The sequence below is a fragment of the Haliotis rubra genome, unplaced genomic scaffold, assembly GCF_003918875.1.
Source record: "Haliotis rubra isolate DU_JTF1 unplaced genomic scaffold, ASM391887v1 Scf21, whole genome shotgun sequence".
Classification (NCBI taxonomy): domain Eukaryota; kingdom Metazoa; phylum Mollusca; class Gastropoda; order Lepetellida; family Haliotidae; genus Haliotis; species Haliotis rubra.
In genome coordinates this window covers 139,332-151,568 of record NW_025766114.1, presented here as the reverse complement: position 1 = coordinate 151,568, position 12,237 = coordinate 139,332, and the positions used below count along the sequence as shown (strand labels likewise).

The 12,237-nt window shown below is 38.7% G+C and overlaps 1 protein-coding gene across 3 annotated transcripts in view; it reads left to right on the top strand.

Annotated features, from left to right (window-relative positions):
* The first annotated feature begins 164 nt into the window (after positions 1-164).
* The window catches only part of LOC124276518 (muskelin-like), a 36,396-nt gene continuing 24,323 nt past the window's right edge, over positions 165-12,237 (top strand). For all 3 annotated transcript variants that reach the window (XR_006898552.1, XM_046712147.1, XM_046712145.1), the window contains exons 1-7: positions 165-265; positions 1,901-1,970; positions 4,999-5,141; positions 5,447-5,535; positions 6,746-6,855; positions 8,785-8,922; positions 11,743-11,797. Coding sequence is in view for 2 of the 3 variants with exons in the window: in XM_046712147.1 (XP_046568103.1) it covers positions 186-265; positions 1,901-1,970; positions 4,999-5,141; positions 5,447-5,535; positions 6,746-6,855; positions 8,785-8,922; positions 11,743-11,797 (685 nt within the window). In the remaining variant the exon portion in view is untranslated. The remainder of the gene's footprint in view (positions 266-1,900; positions 1,971-4,998; positions 5,142-5,446; positions 5,536-6,745; positions 6,856-8,784; positions 8,923-11,742; positions 11,798-12,237) is intronic.

Here is a 12,237-nt window from a genome sequence, read left to right as displayed (position 1 = left end):
ACACTTCCCTTTATTACAACAACATCTTCTGTGTGTAATACCATGAATAAATAAACACTTGCATTTTCATGGTGTTTTACAATCTCAGGAGTTTTTGTGTAGACTCCGTTTCCATATGTTTTTTCCCGTTCGCCTTTTATATTCCATCCCTCCATTCGCAAGCGTAAAAGAGTGAAAGAAAAAGAATGGCTGCCCTCTCTTGCAAACAACGACTCAAGTACTCAGTGGTGAAATGGTCAAGTTATTCCTACAATTATGTCCCAGAGTGCGTACACTTGTCGTTTGATATATTTCACATTTGTAACTGTAAAGCATACTGTTATCCAAGGTAACAAACAATGGACTGAAACTACGAATATTCTTTCACATGTCAGTTTGAGAGAATAAAGGAAAACAACCAGTTTTGTATGTTTATTTATAAGTCACGTGTGCTCGATATTTACTAATGCATGTCGTTTTAACTGTAGCAAGAGAGCTATTTTATCCTTATAACTCTACAAAATGGTATAAATATGTAAATCACTGTTGCAAATATGGCTCCAATCCAGAATAATAAATACCTCTCAGTAATCTATCATCTCTTAACTCATTGTCATTAAACAAGATCATTCATGTGGATAGTGTTCAATATTTGATTACTCTATATGTGACAGTGCATTGTATAGCAAGGGCTAATTTATGAAAGCAGTTTTTGTTACATCTATTATTATTCTATTTCAAATAGTATTTGTGCTCTGGAGTGTAGTTTTGTCTGTTTTGTTGTGTGTGGTGTGTGACTGCTTTGCAAGCTTCACCCACCCACATGTTGTTGGTCTTTAAAACTATTTACTGTGGGACATAGTGCCATAAATCTGGTTTTGTAATAAATGACAAGTCAGGGATGAGCTGGGGATCTAAGGAGATTCCACCCTTTTTTGTGCATTGTTCAAGAACAGAAGCCACAGATTTTGGTGTGTATGACTTCAGGAAAAAACAGGAGGAATATGGTTTATTGTCAAATGGTTTGATTGCTGGAAACTGTCCATGAATATTCATCCAAGTCTGTTTCAACTGCAATGCTTGCTCTGTAATGATTCAAAAGCTGACCAATGTTGCAACATCAACCATGCTTATGCCTCCTTTGTTCCTTACTGTGATCTCTGTGACTTTGATTCTCACAAAACCGGAGGCAAGGAGTATAAACATGTGACCTGTGGCAGAGCTTGTTCACATGAGAAGATGTGGTTCTATATTCTAGAGATGTTGTCTATTAAATTCAGCCTGTATATTCCATTTATTTACTGAAAAACCTAATAAGTCCATAAGCTATGTATCTAAATTGGGTCAGTTAGTGAAGTGAATGTGCTCAGATCATTACAGACTGTTTTAGATATCTGCCTTATTTGAGAGTTAAACACTGTTAAAGTGTGCAAATATTTCACATCACGCAGAAATACTGTTTACTGTTATGAGATTAGATTAAGTATTAAGTAAATTACTGTGTTTAAAGATACTGTACACTACAATATACATCAGTCTTGTAGATTAAACTGCGAGTAATCTTTGTAAATGCTGCTTAGTTACATAACGACCATTGAAGAAACTAAGTGGTGATATGTCGAAGTGTTGTCTTGAGGATTGATTATTATTATTTGTGCTGTATGATGATCAGCTTTGTTTTGATGACTGAACCATTGTGACCATTCATGCAGTATTTCGTTTTGTGTCAATGACATCTAAAATGAGAGCAGGTAACTCATTATTTGGTGATTGTGCTATCTAGGTGCATTCATGCAAACTGTTTTCAGTATGTGCTATCAAAGATAAGAAACAAATTGCTTGTCATAGTTTGCTATGTATGTAATATGATATATTGGTAATATGCAGAGTTCTAAGATTCCTGTAAATTTTACCATTTCAGAAACATATGTCATGACAAACCGGGCGACCAGACTTCAAGATGGTCTTCAGATTCCAACAACCCTCCTCAGGTAATCGTTTGGTAATCTAACGTTTATGTATCAAAACCTGATTTGGAAAAGGTTAACTATTTATTAAAGGTCACATGCAACGTAAAACACAACTTTGCAGATTCTGATACCTTTCGGTATGGACTTACCGAAACAAATCATCAAAAATGCAAATTCAACTTATAATGTTGAAAAATAACGCGATGAAAAAACCCGTGCGAAATAGTAGTTCAAACGATTCACTAATTTTCCCCCAGCGCTTGGGGGAATTGAAGTGGTTTCAACAGCTGGGCTGCGCTCATAGCACATGCGCAGTGAAATAGGTTCGCGGGTTGTCCGGTGAATACTCGGTGAAGGCTTTGGTGTGAGCTATTTTTCTAATGTTTTGTTGATATTTCACAGGTGCGAGCTTTTTATATGTTATGACAGTAGATAAACTGTTTATATAATTTCATTTGTCTATTTTGACCACACATTCTTCTTACCGAGTCACTTTCTCATTTCGATACTAAAAGCAATGTCATTATTTAGCGTTGACAGAATTTCTAACTGTGATATAGATATGTCGTTGTCACAGACGAAACTCAATGTCTGTTTTATTGACACCTATGTGGCTGCCTGCCTGTCTGCTAATGACAATATTCAATACACAACTGCGATCACTGACCACATGCAATTTGAACTTAACACCTATCAGGCTATACACCATAAACAAAACGCATTGATTTATGGCCCGAGTTCGGTCTCTGTCACATTATGTAATTACACAGACAGGCAGGTGTGATACTTGTACACATGACATGTTATGATGTCTGTTGATAGCAAAATGTTATACACAAAAAATGAGCATGTATTTACAAAAACCCAACATCTCTATATACACACGCACAATGAGCCGTGAGGGCATCTGCAAATGAACCAGCCGTTACACTTGAGTGCACACCCACCCGCTCTGACTGGGTTCGGTATCCCAGCTGCTTTGTTTCTTGGGAAGTAAACCCAAGTACAAAATATTGCACTTTTGATTTGCGATTGTACGCTTATAATTTTGTTTATATGTTTTATCATAACCAGAAATGTATATTATATGTCATGAATAAGTGATAATTGTGTTTTAATTATGTTTGATTTTTTGGTTGCATGTGACCTTGAGAGGGGTTTAATAAGTTGTAAGAACTTGTCCCCGATCCTTTTCACATTGTGAATAAAATATGTTTAAACTAAAGGCTGAGACCATCAGTCTAACTTGTGCAGTAACTAAAGATGATGGCTGACTGAAATATAATAAAATTATCAGGTATTATGTATATCTTCATTCTCTTCCCACAGAGGTTACTCCTGTCATATCTTCCTACGTAACCTCTGTTCTAATACGGCCCTTTCATGGTGTGAGCGTTCAAGACTCGTGATTGGAGGCAATCAGATTTAGTTGTGCAATCAGCGACGTTGTTTCAAAAGTTGATCATTCGCAAGGCCTCGGTAATTTCCGTATGCTTCGAGAAAACTAAACCTCTTCCCCTGCGCGATGCGCAAACGTTTCTTCTAGACAGAACTCAGTCATGTTATGGCAGATCAGTGGTGTCTCCATCGCCCTCGTTGACAACGGACAAGCTAACCATTAAACGTCTTGTGTGTAACATCAACACAAGTCCCCGGCAGATGGGGGATATGTGTGGCCCCACATTTGCTTGTGTTAGTCAAGTTGAATCTAAGTCGATGTTACACATGTTCTGATTGGATAGAAAGAAGGGAGATAATTCGTGTTGCGATCTTTTGCCGCTAGGGGATTTTACGAGAACCGGGAAATATGGCCGTATTAGAACAGATGTTAGTAGGAAGATATGACAAGTAACCTCTGTGGGAAGAGAATGGTATATCTTGTGTCTATGGAGTGTAAAAGAATATATTGTGTACTGTACATTTCAATAATTACTTCAAAGCCTGGAATGAGTAAGTACCATGTGAACAGTAGTCATGATTGATGGTTGAAATAACAGACACCTTTGCCTAGTCTCAGTGTGCTGTAGGTATTATTGTGTATCCTGCAGGATGCAGTATGTTTCTTATCCACTCTCTTATTATGATGTTTGATCTTAAAACAAAGAAACTGATTTTGTGATTCTTGTATGCTGACCAACGTTGGTAGGGACAATCAGATACCGATATGTCATTCTATCTACATATTCACTTGACATGATGTGAGAATACATTCTGTGCATCGTGGAAATATATAAATATCCCAATGGGAGGTGGAATGGTATATTAACAAACAGGAGTGAGACAGAATGAGTTAATGGCTGCAGGTAAAATTATGTTAACTTTATGATTCTGTTGGAAGTATTAAGTGGCAGTTCTTTCCTGGTGATTGTATTAACAGATGAGTTTATCCTAATCCTTACCATGATTACTTGATAGTCGACGTTAGTCCCCTTGTCTTGAGACATATTAAATTGAGGAAATTTGATGAAAATTTCTTTCTTTGTATTCCCAAACTTAATGCATCAGAGGGATAGTTTCTCATATTCATTGTCTGCAGGGGTTCAATTTTTTTTTAAAAAGCCACTTGCCACAGGGCAAGTGACTTTAAGAAAGTAACTTGTCCTGACTAATTTTCCTCTTGCCCTGATTTTATGACATAATTATGATGATGTAATTATGAAAGAAGAAATCAACATGTTATTTGATGTTAATGTCTACTGGACTATTTATTGAAAAGTGATAAATAGCAAAGAAAGATAACTCTACTTTATTATCATTGCGAAATTTAATAGCTACATTTTGAGTAGATATGAAATTAAATCAAAGTTTATTTGCAGTTTGAAACCATAAGTGGAAATTATCTAGTAGCCCAAGGACAAGTAAGATACCATTATTTGATTGCCCGAAATGAAAACTGACTTGTCCCGGGCGTTGGGCGATGGGATTTTTGAACCTCCTGGTCTGGTCCAGACTTGTTGAGGTGTCAGCTACTGTCATATAGCTTGAATTTTCCTGTTGGGATGCTAAACTAGAAGCAAAGATAATATGTTTTTGTTCATCAATGTTGCAGTATTTGGTGCTCAAACTGGAAAGACCTGCAATTGTGGAAACAGTATCATTTGGCAAGTATGAGAAAACTCATGTGTGCAATCTCAAGAAATTCAAAATCCATGGTGGACTCACTGAAGATCATATGATTGAAATCCTAGACAGGTAAATACTGAGCTTGTATGGTAATAACAACTGTAAACCCTCCTCTCAATGTTCACTGTTTTAATACTGGAGGAGAAACAAAGGATATGAGTGTTTTTGTGTTTATGGAGGTGTGAAGAAAATGTGGATGCTGGGTATATCCACATAGTAGCCATAGAAACAGTTTATTTATGATAGTATGATAGTAATTAATTGCTTAATCATTATTATTTTTACAAAGAGAATATTTGTTGTTACTTCAGTGGCAGACAAAATGATCAGAATAAATGTTAAATATCTCACTTAGTGTCACAATTATTTTTCAGTGGTTTGAAGAATGATCACACACCAGAATGTTTCAGTCTTCGACATGAAATAGATGGCAATCACTTTCCTTGCAGATATATCAAAATAGGTTTGTACCATTTGTTTGATAATGAGATAATTGGTCCTTTGTAATGGATGTTATGTAACTCAGCTTACAAACTAGGTATTGTGCTGCATGGTTTAAAAAAACCTTTGGCTGTGTGCTCTTGAGTTGTTTTTTAGGCAGGATGAATCAAGGGGCCCCATCATTTTCTAAATGAGGACCATTTTACTTTTGTTTATTCAGTAATTTCGGATATGTGCTCTGCTCGGATATGTACAGAAACACAAACTCTGGAACACTGACTGAAAATCTAATGTAATTCTTGTTTATTCTAATCACAAATTGAGTCACTATCCACAACAAGGCTGGGCTTGTTACCGCGACTTTTTCTTGTAAACAATATTGAAAAGATGTAAGTTTTCCATCATGTTAGTACTTGCATGTAAAGTTGCTTATTTCTCTTCTGTTGTGATTGCCAGTGACTTTAGAAACACTGTATTGCATATGTTAATATGCAGAACCAATATGAAAAACATTTAAGCTTAATTAGTCATTGTCGTCACGACGAAGGCCGGGGTTCGATTCCCCACATGGGTACAATTTGTGAAGCCCATTTCCGGTGTTCCCCGCCGGGATATTGCTGGAATATTGCTAAAAACGGCGTAAAACCATACTCAGTCAGAATTAGTCATTGTCCTATGTTTTATGTTCAGGATTCAGGTCTTCAGAACAGTTTCACATATATTTTGTACATACATTTTGTACATATTAACAACGACCCGTGAAGGTCTGGGTTAGAATATTGATCTTCAAAAACTCTTGCATGTCGTAAGAGGCGACTAACAGGATTGGGTGGTCAGGCTCGCTGACTTGGTTGACACTTGCGATTTGTTGATCACTGGATTGTCTGGTCCAGACTCGATTATTTACAGACCACCGCCATATAGCTGGAATATTGCTGAGTGCGGCGTAAAACTAAACTCACTCACGTAGGGTTCAGGTCTTCAGAACAGTTTCACATATATTTTGTACATACATTTTGTACATATTAACAACGACCCGTGAAAGTCTTGGTTAGAATATTGATATTCAAAAGCTCATGCATGTCGTAAGAGGCGACTAACAGGATTGGGTGGTCAGGCTCGCTGACTTGGTTGACACCTGCGATTTGTTGATCGCTGGATTGTCTGGTTTCACATACATTTTGTACAGAATTGTTATGAAGTTTAAGCAACAACAACTGTGTTATTTTCAGTCCCAATTCAGGCCTGGGGTCCGAGTTTTAACTTCAGCATTTGGTATGTAGAGCTGTACGGCCGTGATGATTGGGATGCTGTGAAACCGTGCATGAACTGGTACAATACAGTGAGTATTATCATCTCCTTCAGTCATTTTTTGTGGGGACCTTGGCTGGTGTGTTTCCCATCAATAGTCATTAGAGGCATTTGAACTGGGAATGTGGGTGTTATGGTTTAGAATTGGCCCCAAACAGCTAATGCTGGTTTTAAGAGGGGTCTTAATGGAGTAACCAATGAAGGTCCGGGTTAGAATGAATCTTAAGTAACCCATGCTTGTCATAAGAGGCGACTAACGGGATCGGGTGGTCAGGCTCACTGGCTTGGTTGAAACATGTCATCGGTTCCCAATTGCGCAGCTCGATGCTCATGCTGCTGATCACTGGATTGTTTGGTCCAGACTCGATTATTTACAGACTGCCGCCATATAGCTGGAATATTGCTGAGTGCGGTGTAAAACTAAACTCACTCACTCACTCTTAATGGAGTGAGTTGTCAGTGCAGTGGTTGGTTGTGCGTCATCATACCCCAACAGCGTGGATCATTGCTCATAATATCAATCACTGGATTGTCTGGATTAGACTCAATATTTACAGGCTGCCGTCATGTAGCTTGAATGTTGAGGACCGCCTCCGTGGTGTTGTGGTTAGAGTATCCGCCCGGAGAGCGTCATACCAAAAGGCGCTAAAATATGGTACTTGTTGGTACTTGTTGGTCCCTGCCTGGCGCTCTGCATTAATGGGTACAACAAGCACTGGTCGGCTCGGAGTCAGTATAATGTGTGTGAGTGGGGTATTCATGCTTCACTGTGGCATGGTATCTCAGTGGGCTAGCACTATAAAATCAGCTTCAGTCTGGGCTAGTACAAGGAACCGCACATACACATACACACGCATGCATGTCGTCATATGAGCGAACTATTCTCAAGCACGATGTTAAACCCAATTTCACCTCACCTCACCTTGAATGTTGCATATGAGATTAAACAATGCACACATGCACTCTTTAAAGTCAAGAGCAGATTTTGTTGAACATCTGCTTTAAAATATATAAGATGTAGGATTATGTGAATATTTATGTAGGATTTATTTGTTGTTTTACGCTGGACTCAGCAATATTCCAGCTATATGTCTGCGGTCTGTAAATTATCACCCTGTTTCCATTCCCCACATGGGTACAATGTGTGAAGCCGATTTCTGATGTTCCGATGTTGTGATATGGCTGAAATATTGCTAGAAGCTAAATCATAGTAGACACATGATCATGATATGAATTATATCAAGCTGAAGACGTTATCTCTTGTTATTTTATGCTGTTCACATTAATCTGATGGTGTGGAATCTGCCTCAGAGTCTGTTTTGGGTTGCAGTTGTTATATAACAGGGTTCGAAATACCCCATGTATTAGCGTGCCATGGCACGGTAAATATCAAAATGGCACAGATAAAAAATGTTCTTGGTGCCCTTATGGCACGCCTAATTTTTTAGAGACATAGCACACCTTTAGTCATTTAATCCCCAATCAAAACACTTACGCAAATGACAAACAAGCAAAAACATTTTTTGACTTTTACGCCCAGGAAATCACTGGAATTATGATGGATGATGTAAAGAAATCTGGTTGTTTTTCCATTTAGTGTGTTGTGAGTACTGATAGTTCGGTTAGTGAAGAGTAAATTGTGTATGTTAGACATATTGAAAAAGGTGAACCTCTCACACGATTCTTAGCTATTAAAGGTGATGGGAAAGCAGAACAAATGTAACATAAGAAAGCCATCATAAGCAGATGACATATCAGTGATAACAGAAAACTGGTTACATTTGTTGTTTTCTGACAATAAATTTCAAAAGATAATCATCCTTGCTACAGTCATTTATTCTAGAAACGTGTGGGCACACTTGATTTCTGAAAGGCACAGCTAAAATATTTGCCTGGTGCCCTAAGGCACACTTAGAAAAAAAAGTATTTCTATCCCTGTATAATCAAACTTGTGTTATAGTATCGGGAACGAGAAGCAATCAGGTTGTGTTTGAAACACTTCCGACAGCGGCGGTACATCGAGGCTTACGAAGCTCTGCAGAAGAAGACAAAGATTGCTCTAGAGCACCCAATACTTACAGAGTTACATCACTCACTGGTGAGTAGTGTCCCAGATTAAGAAGACAGACTCCAGTAATCATTTTGAAAGCCATTTTAAACCCTCAATCGCCATGGTCTGGTGCACAGAACATCGGTGAGAAGAGTGGTAGGTTGATTGTTTGATTTCTGGCCAGGTTTAAAGGGTGGGTGATGGTAATTGTTGTTACCATGGCTTTTGTGGAGATAAAGCACAAAAGTGTTTTGCTCTGATTCTCTCATTCTCTTCCCACAGAGGTTACCGTATATGACCGTCTATAAGCCGAATTTTGAGGACCAAAAAAAGCAGTCTGTAGAAGGGGGTCGTCTTATCCATGAGTTACACTTTCGTCAAACTTTTTTCCAGGGGTAAGAAAACAACATCGTATCACTTCGCGTGAACAAACAACAGAAGACGACTTCGTCAGTAGAGACGTCAAATTTGCAATTAAACATCACTCGACTAGATTAATTACCATTTAAGTTATAAGTTGTTTTTGCTGGGCATTGTTTTATTTGCAGGGATTAAGATTACCGTGCGTATTTGTCTCGTACACAAAGCCGGAAATAGCAATCAGCTGTGCACACGTTTCCCCGCGAACAAGTTCACACATGCACAATAATATAATGGGATGAATTCTATTGATTGAATACTATTATTTAACCAAAAGAAATATATCCTAGCATTGTGTAATAGTTTTTATGTAAAAAATATATAATCAACACTAAGGTTATACGGACCATCATGAACGTGGTAAGCACGTGACATGGAATGAGGCGGTAATCAGTTTGTGATTGTTGAATGGGGTAAAATAAGCAAGCCAGTTTGTTGCTACAATAAATATGATATTTAGAGAAGCAAAATATATTATGCATTTTCTGTCAACTACACTTTGTTTCGATCCGTGAGTAGACACAATATATATGACAGTGAATTTATGTGAATAATGTGGATCGACTTACAGTATGAGGAGGACAGTGACACGGAATTTGATGGGTTTACGGCCGATGACTTGTGAAAATCTCAGAACTCTCTTGCAGAAATGTCAGTGTTTATTGTTAGTGGACTATTTTTCTTATTGTCATATATCTATAGATGAAATATGGACACTTAAATAATATATTTTGAAACAAAAGTTGACTTCAGTTTTTATTTACCGATGGTACTTTTTCTCTCCATACTCACCGATTTCACAAAATGGCGTCTCGTTGTTGATGCAAGCAGTGATCGCCGGGATATAAAAGGAACACAAACACATGTTGCCACAATACACCGGTAATCTTTATTATGTAATATTCTCACCAACACTTACGCTGTATATCCACTTTCCAAATGGCGTCTCGTCGTTGATGCAAGCAGTGATCGTTAAAAAAAGGTAAACAAACACCGGTAATCTTTATTATGTAATATTCTCGTAATGGTGTCTCGTCGTTGATGGAACATACTTACCGGGTACTCTGGTCTCTGTTGGCCGCGACCCATCGCGGGGGGTCGGCCTATCCATGAGAGATATGATTTTGACACTGATTTTGAGGGTCAAGCTTGGGGGTCGGCTTATCCATGGGGTCGGCTTATAGACGGTCATATACGGTACTTGTCATATCTTCCTACGAACATCTGTTCTAATACGGCCATATTTCCCGGTTCTCGTAAAATCCCCTAGCGGCAAAAGATCGCAACACGAATTATCTCCCTTCTTTCTATCCAATCAGAACATGTGTTACATCGACTTAGATTCAACTTGACTAACACAAGCAAATGTGGGGCCACAAATATCCCCCATCAGCCGGGGACTTGTGTTGATGTTACACACAAGACGTTTAATGGTTAGCTTGTCCGTTGTCAACGAGGGCGATGGAGACACCACTGATCCGCCATAACATGACTGAGTTCTGTCTAGAAGAAACGTTTGCGCATCGCGCAAGGGAAGAAGTGTAGTTTTCTCGAAGCATACGGAAATTACCGAGGCCTTGCGAATGATCACTTTTGAAACAACGTCGCTGATTGCACAACTAAATCTGATTGCCTCCAATCACAAGTCTTGAACGCTCACACCATGAAAGGGCCATATTAGAACAGAGGTTACGTAGGAAGATATGACAGGAGTAACCTCTGTGGGAAGAGAATGTGATTCTCTGTACTGTCTGGACCCGTGAAGATCCAGGTTAGAATTGGTCTTCAGTAACCCATGCTTGTCATAAGAGCTGACTAATGGGATCGGGTGGTCAGGCTCGCTGACTGGGTTGACACATGCCATTGTATCCCAATTGCGTAGATCAATGCTCATGCTGTTGATCACTGGATTGTCTGGTCCAGACTCGATTATTTACAGACCGCCACCATATCACTGGAATATTGCTGAGTGCGGCATAAAACTAAACTCACTCTCTCACTGTACTGTCTGAGTGGGACATCTTTGTTAGGCTACGGCATGGTGGTTCTGTTGGCAAGCACTACCTAACTGGTATTACTCCAGATGTGTACAGACAGCCACACACACACATGCATGTGGCTGTATCTGAGTAATAGTCTTGAGTTGAATGCCGTGTTAAACCCCAAGTCCAAATTTTGGATGAGCATCAATGGCTTATTGTCGCAGTACTAGTATTAATGTTTCTGTTGACAGATTCCTAGACATAGGTCATTAGATAAAAACATGGTATAAGAGCACAGGGACCTATCCCCATAATAACGACTGAGCAGCTCTGTTCATTTCGAATGATTGCTTGGAGCATAGCTATAGTAAATACATTAGACTATACTCAACCGCTGATGTTATTGGAGATTTGAGTGAGTTTTAGGGTGATTGTCATTTGATGTTGGATATTTTCTGCTTTTCAGGTTATGAAAGGAGACTTTGATGCTTGTGAAAAATTAGTTACAAAGGCATGTGAAGGTATGAATCTTATGTAGCTGTTAAAATTTTTTAAGGTATGAATGCTATTATTATCATTTAAGTTCAAAATTCGTCAGCTGTCTATTGTTTTGTCTATTGGAATTAGGGCGGTGGGGTAGCCTAGTGGTTAAAGCGTTGACTCGTCACGCCGAAGACCCGGGTTCGATTCCCCACATGGGCACAATGTGTTAAGCCCATTTCTGGTGTCCCCTGCCGTGATATTGCTGGAATATTGCTAAAAAGCGGCGTAAAACTAAACTCAGTCAGTCAGTCTATTGGAATTAATGGTAGGAATTGGGGATTGTGGGTTATGACATAAAACACCAGCTCCCTATGCACCCAGATCAAATAACTATATTAAGTCTTTGTTTTGCTCATCATTTTCTAGAGCCATTGCAAGAATTGTGATGTTTAGAATCAGATCTTTTGAGAAATAATTT